The sequence below is a fragment of the Arachis ipaensis genome, chromosome B10, assembly GCF_059453495.1.
Source record: "Arachis ipaensis isolate K30076 ecotype BB chromosome B10, ASM5945349v1, whole genome shotgun sequence".
NCBI classification, from domain to species: Eukaryota; Viridiplantae; Streptophyta; class Magnoliopsida; order Fabales; family Fabaceae; genus Arachis; species Arachis ipaensis.
In genome coordinates this window covers 4,838,314-4,852,230 of record NC_142435.1, presented here as the reverse complement: position 1 = coordinate 4,852,230, position 13,917 = coordinate 4,838,314, and the positions used below count along the sequence as shown (strand labels likewise).

Below are 13,917 nucleotides of genomic sequence, written 5' to 3'. Positions count from 1 at the left end.
AATTGTTGGTTTAAATGAAAAGTACCTATAAAATAGATTCATATGTATTAGATTAACTTAGTATATAAACAGTAATGTTAGGGAATAAAAAAATTAAGATTTATTTTATTTACTATTATTAATTATTATAAAATAATTTTAATTTTTTTAGTTAATTCTTTTTTATGTTATAAATTTTATTTGTATTCAATTTATATATTTTTTATCTTTATATCTCAATAGAATTAATAATATCTTATTAAATCAAATTATTAATTTCTAAATTTTATTAATATTTTTATAAATAAAATGAAAAATTTTTATATAATTTTTTTAAAGACTTATAAAATTATTAATTAACATATTAATAATTATGCACATATATTTTTACATAAAATTAAAAGTTAAAATTATTAAATTATTATTAAATTATATTTATTAAATTGTTTAACGATTTTTAAGTATTAACTCCGTCCATCTATCATTTATTATTATTATTAGGGTAAAATATACTTTTTGTCCTTAAAATTTGACAAAAGTTTTAAAAATATCCCTAAATTTTATTTTGTTTTAATTTTGTCCCAAAAGTTTTCGATTTGCATCAAATATATCTTCGATGACTAAATTTTTAAAAAATTTAAGACCAATATAATAATAATGTATGAAAATTATGTTTGATTTGCTTGTGTTGAGGAGTTGTTCTTATGAAATTGTTGTTGAATCGGTCTTAAATTTTTTGAAAAATTAGCCGTCAAGAATATATTTGATGCAAATTGAAAACTTTTGGGATAAAATTAAAACAAAATAAAATTTTTATAAAACTTCAAGGATAAAAAATATACTTTACCCTTATTATTATTAAAGCAAAGTAAAAATTTAGGTAAAGTCGACTTCATGTGAAGTTGATAGTGGATAAGCCCTCTGCAGTAAAGTTTCCACCTATTAATAAATTATGTTGTAAATGTGAGAGGGCGTGTGGTGAAGACACGTGTCCTTGGAAAGCAGAAGAAGAGAATAGAAGGCGGAGGAAGAAGGCAAAGAAGAATCAATCAGCATCTTCATACTCTCTCTCTCTCCATCTCTCTCTCTGACAGAGAAACCCCACTCCTCCTCAGCTTCAATACTCTTCTTCTTCTTCCTAATTTCCATCAGAATATTAAGTGATACAAACAATAAAGTATGAAACTTTGTTGTTGCCTTTTTATGGGTCTCACTCCTTTCTCTCTTTCTCTCTGATTCTTCTTCTCTTCTTCCTCATTCCTTTTCTGAGTTCTTTTTGTTTTCCATTGAAAAAGCAAAGGCCTTTAAAATGTACATAGGAACTTCCATGCGAAGGTCTTTCAAGGATTCCTTGAAAGTCCTTGAAGCTGATATTCAGCACGCCAATACCCTGTTAGTCTCTCTCTCTCTCTCTCTCTCTCTCTCTCTCTCATGAAAATGTAATTCTGATTGAGTGCATCTAAATTGCTGTCAATTAATTAATGGTTGAAGTGATTTTCGATTTTGATTAGCGAAAATCAGTGTGCCTTGTTCTCTCTCTATTTGTTTCTTCAGAAACCCCACCACTGATTCTGTCAAAACTGAAAAAGGCTGTGGTCAAATTTTTCCACCTCATGTTTTGTTAGGTTGCGTGTGATAAAAACGCGCACCTGTGTGTGTTTTTGTTTTTTCAGTTATCAAATCTTTTATAGGTTAGTTTTTTATTTTTATTATGTGCCTTATCCATAAAACTAAAAGAGAGAACTGTGACATGTGATTTTGAGGAGAACATTTTGTGATGTTAATAAATATTGGCATGTGTGACAATTCACAATTTCACCGTTTGACAGTTGAAGTTATCTCTCTTGTGTTGTGATGAGCCTTTTAGATGTTGTTTGTTCATACTTCATAGAAGATAATGGTAACACTCTTTAAGTTCTTAATGATGCCCTTGCTAAACTTTGAAAATTATAATGGTAATAATAATTAGTAACTCATAGGTTTCTAGAAGGATATCTCTTGTTCCTTGTCTCCAGCTTATATCATTCATTTACAACCACCATTTCAGAATATTTGTTGATCTGGACAAGGTGGTGCATTGAGATACATTGATTTTTCAATGTGTCACTTTGACCAAATTGTTAAATATTTTGAAATAGAGAGAGTATATTGGCAGTTTGTGACAAAAATTCATTGCTTTATTTATGTGCAGGGCATCAGAGTTTCCAAAGGAGTGTGATGGTGCATGCCTTCAGATGAGAATGTCATACAGTCCAGCTGCACACTTGTTTCTTTTCTTGGTGCAATGGGCAGATTGCAATCTTGCTGGAGCACTTGGCTTGTTAAGAATCCTAATTTACAAGGTACAGATATAGATTAGTTATTGGGGTTTTTCATATTGAGCTGAGAAATTGGGATAAGCTGAAAAATGTTTCTCATGGTGCAGGTATATGTGGATGGAACAACTACCATGTCTACTCATGAAAGGAAAGCTAGCATTAGAGAATTCTATGGTATTTGTTCCTCTATTTTGTTGTATGATAAGTTGTTTTGCATCTTTGTGTCAGTTAATTTTGCTGATTTGTTGAGTTTTTGCATTGATCAGCGGTAATTTATCCGTCTTTGTTACAACTTCAGAAAGGGGTTACAGATTCAGAGGATAAGAAACAGAAGGCTGTTTGTATGGAGAGATATCGAAAAAGAGACGATGAGGATCATCAACAACATTCTGATATAGACATTGAAAGAGAAGAAGAATGTGGAATATGCATGGAAGTGAATAGTAAGATTGTGTTGCCTAACTGCCTCCATGCTATGTGCCTGAAATGTTACCGTGAATGGTACTCACTCTTTCTTGGTTGCTACTGCATCATGATTCTTTGTACTTCATCAATATATTTTTGCAGTTGAATGTTATTTGGCAGTGTTTAGGGTGCTTTCATGCTTAGTTGTTGATTAGCACTAGAATATTGTTATGAGAAAGAAGGCAATGAAGGGCAATATTGACTGCAATATTGGTGCTTAAGTTGTTTGCAATATGTTCTTATATGATTCATCAAAAACATTATCTTCAATTTTAGATATCCATTATTATCATCCGATTGAAATTTGGTTTGGTACATGATACTATATCTACTTAGTGTTTTGGGTCTTTACATTGATCATTCTTTTGCAATTGCATACCAAACTTAAAGAGTTGCTGCTGCAGCTGCATCAGTCACTCTATCTCATTTATGACATGTTTTTCAGGAGAACAAGATCCCAATCATGCCCCTTTTGTCGCGATAGTCTGAAGAGAGTGAACTCGTGCGATCTCTGGGTATTTACCGATAGCCGGGATGTAGTCGACATGGAAACAGTGACAAGGGAGGATATCAAGAGGCTTTTCATGTACATAGATAAGTTGCCCTTGATCATTCCAGACTCGCTTTTCGATCCCTACGACTCTCAACTAAGATAAAGTAAATGATCTTGTTCTTGATGGGTAGTTTTCCTTTCACCTTAATGGCATAATAAATTTAGTTTTCATTGTTATAGAGTTGCAGTGTGTGGCAGAAGAATCATCCATCAACCCGAGTTTACTATGGGGTTGGTGGTGGAAGCTGAGATGCTAAATTGTATCTAGCTCCATTTTGTATATTCATATTGTACAGATCGATCGAATTACTTGTTCACAAGATATTTGCATTGCCTGTATCAATCAATCATGTTTAAATGTTGATCTCTTTGATGCATTTTCTGATGCTAAGTTCAGTTTCACTCAAAAAGCAAGGCAAAGAATTTAAGGGACCTTGATGATGCTAAAGATACTTCTTAACCCAAAAGCAAAGATAGTATCTTTTACTTTGTGCAAAATGTGGGTGAATCTATCATTGCTTGCCCACTAAAAATGTAATGTGGAATGATGTTATAGGCAATGAAGTTATATGACAGCATTAAAGAGAAAACTTTATGTAGTCTTTTCAATTTAGAAATTGCCCAAATAAACTATTATTAGCTCAATAGCTCATACTTTTTTTTTGGAAAAAAATTTCTTTTAGATTTGGTTAATCAACCACAAGTTTTAATGATTTAAAAAATAGTCTAAATTTCAGAAAAAATATATTTATTTTATATTTAACTTAATACTAATTATTTTTTTTAAAATATTGACCTCCTGCATGTTTACTTTTCCCAAAATTTAGCAAGTTAATTTGCATATGTTAAAATGAAGAATTACATGACTCATAGGTCAGGGATTCATTTCAATTTTAATTTTTTCTTCTCGTTGGAATTCTTTTTTTATTTAATAGAGAAAAGGACAAATAGTCCCAGATCTTTTATTCTGCGGACATTTTTGTCTTTGACCGTTGAAAAATACTTTTAAGTCTTTAATCTTCATAAAACTTGGATGGATCAGTTCTTCTGTCCAAATGCCTTCGTCAGGGACCGATTCGTTCAAATTTTGTGAAAGTTATGGACTTAAAAGTATTTTAAAATGGTTAGGAACGAAAATGTCCGCAGGGGAAAAGATCAGGACCTATTTGTCCTTTTTTCTATTTATTAATATTCCAACCACAGGAACAACTAATTCTCTTCTATTTGCCACCTCCAACTCTTCAACTAATCACATTCAAATTAATTCTCCCTCGTGAACTCACAGGCACAGCAACCTTTTTAAGAATTGTTAGTAGCTGCTTAGTGGGCTCTGGTTTTGAAATTTAAGCCCACAGTTTGCTCAAACCTGTAACGTAAGTGTATCCAGCCTGTCTTGTGCTGTCCTTATCCATCTTCTAATCAGCTCCAATGAGTTTATGTTTATCACTCCCTTTTTTTGTTGATAAATTCGGTTGAACCGGTTTCATGATTCAAATTCAACCATCTCAATTTGCTTGGCTGACATGTTTTGCCCGTTATTGTTTATTCTACCCTCCGCATTCATGGACACATCTAAAGCTAACAATAGTAAAATGGCTAATACGTGTGACAAGTGACAAAAATGAAGGACTTGAATTAGCAAAGCAAAGCAAAGAAGACGGTGGGTCAAAGCGATAATAACCAGTGAATGGCCATTCCCTATTCTAACTTTCGGTGTGTGCGGTGTCCGTAACGGTTACCCAAACAAATAAATATTTGTCGCGTTTATTCGGTTTCCATGTGAGGTGTGTGACTGTGTGAGTCTCTCATCCAATAAACTAAAACTCACACAGCGACATAAAACAGATAACACTTTCACATCACATCTCATACGCAAAAAAAACACAAAAAACAATTAAATAAATAAAAATAAAATGGGGAAAGGAGGTGACGGCAGAGAACAACGAGAACTGGTAGATCGGGACGGTGTTGTTATGGCCGGAGATTTCTTCTGGTCATACACCGACGAACCCCATGCCTCACGACGTCGTTTGATCCTCTCCAAGTACCCTCAAATCAAGGAGCTTTTTGGCCCTGATTACACCGCTCTCTTCAAGGTTCTTTCTTTTTACCCGGCATTGCTTCTTTTCGTTATTATGATGCGTTTATTCTTGTGGATCCGAGATTACAATTTGTATATTGCATTGTTCAGGAACCATTGGATCTAAACTCCTTATTATTAGGTTAGATGAAATGCGATTAACCGGTTCAATTGAATGATTCATGCAATTAATAGATCCATTTGATGATATCTTACATGTTTCTTTCTTGACCATATATCAGTATGCAATGCATGATTAAGGTTCTCTGCATCTGCAAGTTTAATGATTGTGTAGGGTATGTGTTAATGTGATTGAAATCATGTTCTTGCAGATCGCTCTGGTGGTTTCGCTTCAGCTTGGTGCTGGCATTGTGCTTTATGATTCCAGCTGGTGGTTGATATTGGCAGTAGCATACTTTTTTGGCTCATTTCTCAACCACAACCTCTTCTTGGCTATCCACGAGCTTAGTCACAATCTGGCCTTCCAAACTCCTAGCTTAAACCGATGGCTTGGAATTTTCGCCAACCTCCCGATCGGTGTACCGATGTCTGTAACTTTCCAGAAGTATCACTTGGAGCACCACCGCTTCCAGGGTGTAGATGGCATTGATATGGATATCCCTAGCATCGCAGAAGGACGTGTTGTGACGAATATTTTTGCAAAGACCATTTGGGTGTTTTTACAGCTCTTCTTTTATGCCCTCAGACCACTGTTTCTCAAGCCGAAACCTCCGGGTACCTGGGAATTCATTAACTTCACTGTTCAGATAGCCCTTGATGCAGCAATGGTTTACTTCTGGAGCTGGAAATCCCTTGGATATCTGATACTTTCCACATTTGTTGGTGGTGGGATGCATCCAATTTCCGGTCACTTCATTTCGGAGCACTATGTCTTCCATCCGGAACAAGAGACATACTCTTACTATGGACCTCTGAACTTTTTCACCTGGCATGTTGGCTACCATAACGAACACCATGATTTTCCAAGAATCCCTGGAAACAAGCTTCACAAGGTGAAGGAGATTGCACCAGAGTATTATGATAATCTAGAATGCTACAAATCTTGGAGCCAGGTCATCTACATGTACATTATGGATAGAACGGTTGGACCTTTCAGCCGAATGAAGAGAAAGCTAAACAAGAAAACTGAATAGATTCTTCCCAGACAAGCATATTTGCTGGGTTTTCTTCATAAGAATCCACTTTTGATAATGTTACATGTAATAGAAGCATGAATTAAATTTTTTTTGTTTACCCTAGTAGTCAGTTTTGTTTGCCTGTGTCCCATTTAATGGACAAGAAAACTAGAAAAGGCATATCCTTGGCAGAAAATGTTATAAAGGATAACTACAATTTTTTTTATTCTGGTGGCTGAGAATTTAGCTGAAATGCATCATTCCTCTTATTGACTTAAAACTAAGAAGTCCTTCTAGTCATTAAATTTTTGCATGGGGTCCTTTATTAAATCCTTAAAGGTGTATTACTGAACATAATAATGTGATTCCTAAACAAACTATTAGCTAGCAATATCAACAACAAAGCCTAGCAGTATCAATAGATGTTGAGGCTTGGCCATGGTCCTTTATCTCTGCGAAAGTCTAAAATAATAAAGACCATGAAGGATCATTCCCTACCTTTTTTATTAGGTCGTATTTGAAAGAGAGCCTGAGACTAAGACAAAGACTGAAATAAATTTTAGTATTGTGTTTGGTGTAGAGTGGGAGACAGATTAAAATAAGAATGAAGTTCTAATTTAATTTGCACAAAGAGTAAATTTGAAATTAATTAATTAAAATGAAGGTATTTTAGGTATAAAATGTTATTAAAGTTTCGGTTTCCATCCCTAAAAATTTCAATCCCTACTTTTGGGAGTGAACATCCAATCCGGTTCCTGTCATTTTTCTCAATGGACATCGCAACCCTTGTCTAAAAAAAAGGGACAAATCGGTCCCTGTCCCATACTTCCGTGAGACGTCGCGGTCCTCTGCCATCTTCCCTGACCAAAACAGATGGAAATTGCCTACGTCCAGTTAACGTTGCTTCTCAATGGACATCGCAACCCTTGTCCAAAAAAAAAGGGACAAATCGGTCCCTGTCCCATACTTCCGTGAGACGTCACGGTCCTCCGCCATCTTACCTGACCAAAACAGATGGAAATTGCTTACGTCCAGTTAACGTTGCTGATGTGGAAGTTAAGACTCTGTTAAGTTCCACGTTGTCCATTAGGGAATGGACAGGGGTCGATCTGTCCCGCTTTAGAAACCTAAAACTACGTCTTTTTTAGGTTTCAATCCATGTTCCATTAGGGAATGGACAGGGATCAATCTGTCCCGCTTTAGAAACCAAAACTACGTCGTTTTTGGTCTTCACTGAAACAAAATGGTTTGAAAGTGATTCCACGCAGCTAATCTCTCACTCTTCTCCTTCTAGGGTTTTTAGGGTTTTTTAGGTTTTTCTAGGGTTTTCTAGAGTTTTTTAAGGTTTTCTAGGATTTTTTTTTGGTTTTTTGGATTTTTTAGGATTTTTAGGGTTTTATTAGGTTTTTAGAATTTTTAGGGTTTTTTAGGGTTTTCTAGGGCAATTACAAATCCTAGGAGACCATGATTGGTAGTGGAGAGCGTTGTTCATCATCAAACCGACGAAGTAGAGATGATTCAGGCTGAAGCTTGAATTCTAGTCGGAGTGTTGGAGCTCCGAGGAAAAAGAAATGGGTTATCCCAATTTGTTATTGTGGTTCTTATGCAATTTTATTCATGTAAGAGACGGTGGAAAGATTCAGACAGATTATTCTTTCGCTGTCCATACTTCAAGATAGTTGTTTAGGGTTTAGCTAATTTTTTGTTTTCAATTTCTATTCCATAGATGCTAACAAATGTTAAACATTTTCGTAGACTGAAAAATGGCATTGCAACTTCTTTGCATGGTTAGATGATTATGTTACTTCATGTGGTGAGGATGATAACAAGGTTGTCTCAATTGGGGCATCAAAGCAGAAGCAGAATCGATTGGAAGGTCATAGTTATGTGGTGGATAACAAAGTTAATGAGTTGGAGGAAAGATTAATTGGTTTGGAAGATCAGCTAGATAAGTGTAAATTAAAAATGGATGAAAGTAGATGTATTAGGTATGAGTTTAATTTGTTAGCATTTCTTGGTAGGGTTGTAATTGCAAGCTTGTTCAAAGCAAGTGTGTAGAATTTTGATAGCTGAATTTTGTTATTTCCTAGAGTTGAGTTGTGAAAAACACTTTTGATAATGAATGAAATAAGAATTATTGTGGTGAATTTGCAAAATAAGAATTATTGTGGTGAATTTGTAAAGTTTTGGTTTCTAAAGCGGGACAGATCGACCCCTGTCCATTTCCTAATGGAACATGGATTGAAGCCCAAAAACGACGTAGTTTTAGGTTTCTAAAGTGGGACAGATCGACCCCAACATGGATTGAAACCCAAAAACGACGTAGTTTTATGTTTCTAAAACGGGACAGATCGACCCCTGTCCATTCTCTAATGGCCAACGTGAAACTTAACAGAGTGTTAACCTCCACATCAGCAATGTTAACTGATACGTAGACAATTTTTGTCTGTTTTGGTTAGGGGAGATGACGGAAGGACCATGACGTCTCACGGAAGTATGGGACAGTGACTGATTTGTCCCTTTTTTTTGGACAAGAGTCGCGATGTTCATCAAGGAAAATGATAGGGATCGGGTTGGGTGTTCACTCCTACTTTTGGAGGTACTCAAATACTAAAATTTTAAGAACAGAGACTGAAGTTTTAATACCAATCTCTGGACTGACAAACATGATATTAAGTTCCAATCTCCCAATACTTCAAAAAAAACGCTACTTTGTAGAATTCAAGACTTTTAAGCAATACCCAAATACCAGACTACCAGTGGTAGTTTCATATTGGGCTGCATAACCTGTGTCATGCTTGAAATATGAAGGAAACTTATAAGAGGGGTAAGGCGTGAAAGAATTGTTATGGCTAGCGGAAGGCAAAGTGGTATTATATTCAGCAAGTTATTACATAAATAAAAGAAGTCAAAGTGAATTATCATAAAATAATAAGATCATATAAGGATCCAATTAAGTAACTTTTTATGCATGTTTCTTCCAAATTCAAATCGCACTAGTGAAGAATCCATTAATAGTGATCAAGTTGCTATAAGAAGTGAAGAACAATGGTGTTGTCAAAAGGGGCTAATATATAACATATGAAATGGAAGTAACCAATTTAGGAGATTGAAAATGCCAGTATGGTGGCAAAGGCAAATCTACTATTCATTTGGCCAGATGAAAAAGAATGCAAAATGTTCTTTAGATAAACCTCCTGCCATTCACCATGTTCTCAGTTCCAACTACCAAAATTTTCCGGATTCCTTGCTTTCGGCTTCTACTATCTCTAAGGTAAAAAGGGCAAAAGCATTTTACGTTGTTTCCCCAAAAAGAACCTTAATCATGCTGATGTGGTGTAGGATGTAAGATCAAAACACAAAATCCTACAAATATGTATCTTGTAAGTATAAAAAGAATGGTTAGGTTTGTTCATCAATTTCCACTATGCAGAAGTGCCAGGCATCTCTTCAGGTGGGTCAACGGGTTCTATGGGTTGTGGCTTCGGCTTCTGAACTGGGGCAGGCTTGGGTGGTCTGTTGGGACAAACTTTATCCACCTCTTCTGTTACAACCTCAAACTGCCACATGCAAGATATAAAATCAAATTATTACATGTAAAAGTTGATGTATGGAAAAACTACTTAAAAGCAATTTGGAGAACAAAATATCAGTGATACATCATGCAGGCCAAATCTCGAGACTATAAATTACAATCTTATCTTTATAAACGATACTGAATGATTTTTGAAGAGGGGATATAACACATTCAGTTTCTCACAGCTTTTATGCTGAATACATAAAATAATAAGAAAAACAATGAGGAAGAAAAGAATTAACTATTACTGAAGAAATATCAGGTTAAACCGAGATAAAAGAACCCATTTTCAAAAGATTCTGAGCCTAAGGGCCCTACTTTTATCTGAAAGAAGGGGAGGCTAGGTAGAAATATAACAATTTAACCAAGATTTAGTTTATTAAATCAACCTGACCTTATAACCGCATCCAGAAACACAAGCACGGAAACAGTCCTGTACATGAAGGGATACACCATCATTAATTTGAAAACACAGCAATTCCATGATTAATTTTAAGCCATTAAAAAGCTACAAGTTAACCGATTGGCACTTGGCAGTTTCTATTTACAAAAGACTTTTGGCTTTCCCTCCTATTGGGAAAATTCACCTTTCCCTGCATACATTTGTTGGAATTTTCAATGAAACGTGTAGAAAAATTAAGTGAAAGAACTCATCAAAGGAAAACTCAGTTACAATATACCAAACCAGCATCCAACCAAGTTGCAGGTATTGTTCATTAAAATGGAATCTTGAAATGTGACAAGACAGAAAATACCTCTGAATAACTAGCAGCTCCAGGAGAACGATCGATATAAGCACTCCACTGCTGGTCCTTTAGTACAGGGTCCTTGAAACACATTTGATTACAATCCTCCAAACCTGGTTAACAAATACACGATCAATTGTACATGAGAACCTAGTTCTTGCACCATTGACAAAACAGATTCAGAGTTTGAAATGCCAAACTCTCACATCAACGTTTCTTGCATTATCAGGCAACCCATAATGTATGGTAAGACCCAGCCCGTTTATATGCATTTTGTGTTACTTCAATTGCATAAATTATCACTAGTCTTACTTCTTTTCGCAAAAGTGGTTTAGCTGTTGTAAAATCAATTTAAAGTCCAATATTAACTTATTCCAAAGGCAAAGCCTAGATAATTAAACCTAAACAAATTTTAGAGTTATTTTTAAACAATACATTAAGAATAGAAAATTACAAAAGCACATTCACTACTGTGCTAGCATGATGCAAAATCACAATGAACTGCAATTAATAATGCCTACATTTTGAGAAGAAAATATTTTTTCAATGTTTCCTTTCGTAACGAAAATTAAATAATGCAGCAAAATTATCTCACATTCCTCCCACGTTTCTCCATCCGAGTCGCAACCCTTTTTGCAGAATACCCGCCCTACAATAACACAAGCAATGCTTACGCTATGTGAGAACCAAAACTTACACAACAAACAAATTGATTAATAAGCATACATCAGAAAACTTGCATAGCCATAATAAGGTCACAAAATGGTCCATTCGATGGGAATTTCCTAAAAGCATAACATGAATGAACAATGTCCTAGATTATCCCAACAATCCGAAAATGAGGCGCACTTAGTGCATTGAATGGGGGTACTTTAGCTCCCCTAAGTGTATATGAATTTCAATTTTCAAGGGAAGGAAAGAGCTTGATGGGTAAAACTTTGTCTATTTTATTCCACAAAGTTCAAACCCTTGGGTCCCCTTCTTTTCCCTCCAAAATCGAAACTCACCAATATAATCTAAGGAAACCATATTGATTACTGAAGGATATGTTTGTATCACTCTACTGATACTACTTATGAGTATCAACTACGATAAGTAAATCCATTCAGGGTAAATCCAGATTTTTATTCCAAAAGGTTGTTCTAATTGGGGAGTAATAAGCAACGGTCCGTAACAATTGAACTAAAACACCAAACACCAAAAATCAAAGAATAAGAAATAAAAAAACAACAAATTCAATAGATAAGAAAGAGTATATTGAATGAGTAGAGAAAAGAGATACAAACAAGGAATTTGAGTGAGGGCAGCGTATTTATTGGTGCATTGGTTTCCACAGGGAGATGCCCACTGCTGAGGTATCATTTTTCTTCTTCTTTCTTCAAATCCTCAACACAAAGTCACAAACAGAGGCGCCACCAAAGTAAACAGCACGCCAGGTAATTCCGTAATTCAAATCCCAAACATGGCTACCTTACCATCGGTTCGGGACTCAAGATAAGGGCATTTAGGTTAGTACATGTTGTAGAATAAATAAGGAAGATAAATAATATCAAGAAGCGCAAATTAATATAATTAGTGTACGTTCTGTGCCCTACACGAGAGATAATTCATAAAAAGAAAATTATATGGTACAGATCTAAATTTGTACAGATTTAAAGATTTGTTTACTTAAACCACATTTTTTAAAATTACACTTTTTATTTAAAATCGTGACTCTTCACAAAGAAAAACGTCACTTAATGGAAAAAAGTAAATTAGAAGATTTAAGAGAAGAAATAATTAAGTTATCAAAATTAATAGATCAAAAATTAATGATTTTAACTAATGTTAACTGTAATGACACCGAATTCTTAAAATCAATACAAAATGATTTTTCTCAAAATCTTTATTTTACTATAAGTTTTATTGAAGGACTTCAAAAACCTGAAAAAACTTATTTTTCACACGGAATTTCTAAGAAATGTTACCATGGAAATGATTCCCCACATCTTTATCATACTTTTAACCCACAATTAAATTCTATAGTAGATATGCTTGAAGAAATATTAGTATCTATAAAATTTCAAAGAAATAAGGAAAAAGAAAATCCCAAAGAAGAAAAATTTCAAAATATAATCAACATAACAGATTTAAAAGTAAAACCACCACTAAAATTATGAATATTGAAGAAAAATTAGAAGAAGTTACAATGCTTTTTAAACAATTAAAAATGGCTCAAGAAAATAATATTATGGAACATGGATTTCAGATAGAAGAAGAATTAGTAAATTCTGAAAATATAGAAAATGAAGAACACATCCTAGATTATTCAAGTGACGAAGAACCAGCAATTCCAATACAAGTAAAAAATGAAGCTGGAACATCTAGGGATAATCAATCTCAATTTAAATGGGAAACAGGTTTTGATAATTATGTTTTTAAAAAAGGATTTATAAATAAAGATTCAAAATATACAAAAACACCATCAAAATACGTTCCTAAAATCCAGGAAATGGAAAGGGAAAGAATGCTCGATTTAGACTGTAAAAAGAATGAAAAAGAAATTTTCGAAAACTGGTTGAATTCCTTCTTATTAGAAGCCTTTACTAATCCAAAACTTAATGAATTATCTGGAAGAGATATTTGGAATTACATAGGGTTTCACACTAAAGGAGCTATAAGAGATTATATGACATCAATAGAAAACCAAATAATAGAAGAATTAGCAACAAAAACAACAGCTTATGATAAGATATTATATATAATGATGATTCTATATAAAGAATTTTTTGGAAAAAATATTATAGATCATAAACAAGAAGTCTATAATAAAGAATATCAAGAAGCAAAAAATCATTTAGCTAACATTCAGATATATGATCTATGTAATGTGGAGTCTTATATATGTGAATATAGAATACATTATTACAAATTAAAAGAAGAAGATAAAAATCATTATCTTAGTATGTATATAACAAAACTTCCATATCCTGCTAATGAATTTATTATGGGAAGATTTATAAGAGAAATAAATAGAGGAACAATTGAAAATAATTTTGGTGGAGCAACCTCTGCAATAAGAGA

At 34.0% G+C, this 13,917-nt stretch overlaps 3 protein-coding genes across 3 annotated transcripts; 2 read left to right on the top strand and 1 right to left on the bottom strand.

The window, feature by feature from the left end:
- The first annotated feature begins 952 nt into the window (after positions 1-952).
- LOC107623587 (E3 ubiquitin-protein ligase AIRP2) lies at positions 953-3,692 on the top strand. Its single transcript, XM_016325909.3, has 5 exons — positions 953-1,371; positions 2,171-2,321; positions 2,405-2,471; positions 2,564-2,798; positions 3,208-3,692. Exons 1-5 carry the CDS (start codon positions 1,289-1,291, stop codon positions 3,416-3,418), a joined length of 747 nt encoding a protein of 248 aa, XP_016181395.1. The 5' UTR covers positions 953-1,288; the 3' UTR covers positions 3,419-3,692.
- A 1,097-nt stretch (positions 3,693-4,789) lies between these two features.
- DES-1-LIKE (fatty acid desaturase family protein) lies at positions 4,790-6,815 on the top strand. The gene is made up of 2 exons (XM_016326398.3): positions 4,790-5,411; positions 5,728-6,815. Exons 1-2 carry the CDS (start codon positions 5,229-5,231, stop codon positions 6,547-6,549), a joined length of 1,005 nt encoding a protein of 334 aa, XP_016181884.1. The 5' UTR covers positions 4,790-5,228; the 3' UTR covers positions 6,550-6,815.
- Positions 6,816-9,435: 2,620 nt separating this feature from the next.
- On the bottom strand, positions 9,436-12,366 carry LOC107624432 (uncharacterized). The gene is made up of 5 exons (XM_016326922.3): positions 12,141-12,366; positions 11,450-11,503; positions 10,864-10,967; positions 10,503-10,541; positions 9,436-10,091 (listed from the first exon to the last, which is right to left on the bottom strand). Exons 1-5 carry the CDS (start codon positions 12,214-12,216, stop codon positions 9,957-9,959), a joined length of 408 nt encoding a protein of 135 aa, XP_016182408.1. The 5' UTR covers positions 12,217-12,366; the 3' UTR covers positions 9,436-9,956.
- Between the last annotated feature and the right edge of the window lie 1,551 nt (positions 12,367-13,917).

Excerpts from the sequence above, each read along its gene's own strand:
- LOC107623587 (XM_016325909.3), top strand. The coding sequence starts at position 1,289 with ATGTACATAGGAACTTCCATGCGAAGGTCTTTCAAGGATTCCTTGAAA. Across the intron at positions 1,372-2,170 it reads ATTCAGCACGCCAATACCCT|GGCATCAGAGTTTCCAAAGG; the intron begins GTTAGTCTCTCT and ends ATTTATGTGCAG. Across the intron at positions 2,472-2,563 it reads TAGCATTAGAGAATTCTATG|CGGTAATTTATCCGTCTTTG; the intron begins GTATTTGTTCCT and ends TGCATTGATCAG.
- DES-1-LIKE (XM_016326398.3), top strand. The coding sequence starts at position 5,229 with ATGGGGAAAGGAGGTGACGGCAGAGAACAACGAGAACTGGTAGATCGG. Across the intron at positions 5,412-5,727 it reads ATTACACCGCTCTCTTCAAG|ATCGCTCTGGTGGTTTCGCT; the intron begins GTTCTTTCTTTT and ends ATGTTCTTGCAG.
- LOC107624432 (XM_016326922.3), bottom strand. The coding sequence starts at position 12,216 with ATGATACCTCAGCAGTGGGCATCTCCCTGTGGAAACCAATGCACCAAT. Across the intron at positions 11,504-12,140 it reads TGCCCTCACTCAAATTCCTT|GGCGGGTATTCTGCAAAAAG; the intron begins GTTTGTATCTCT and ends GTGTTATTGTAG. Across the intron at positions 10,542-10,863 it reads GAGCTGCTAGTTATTCAGAG|GACTGTTTCCGTGCTTGTGT; the intron begins GTATTTTCTGTC and ends CTTCATGTACAG.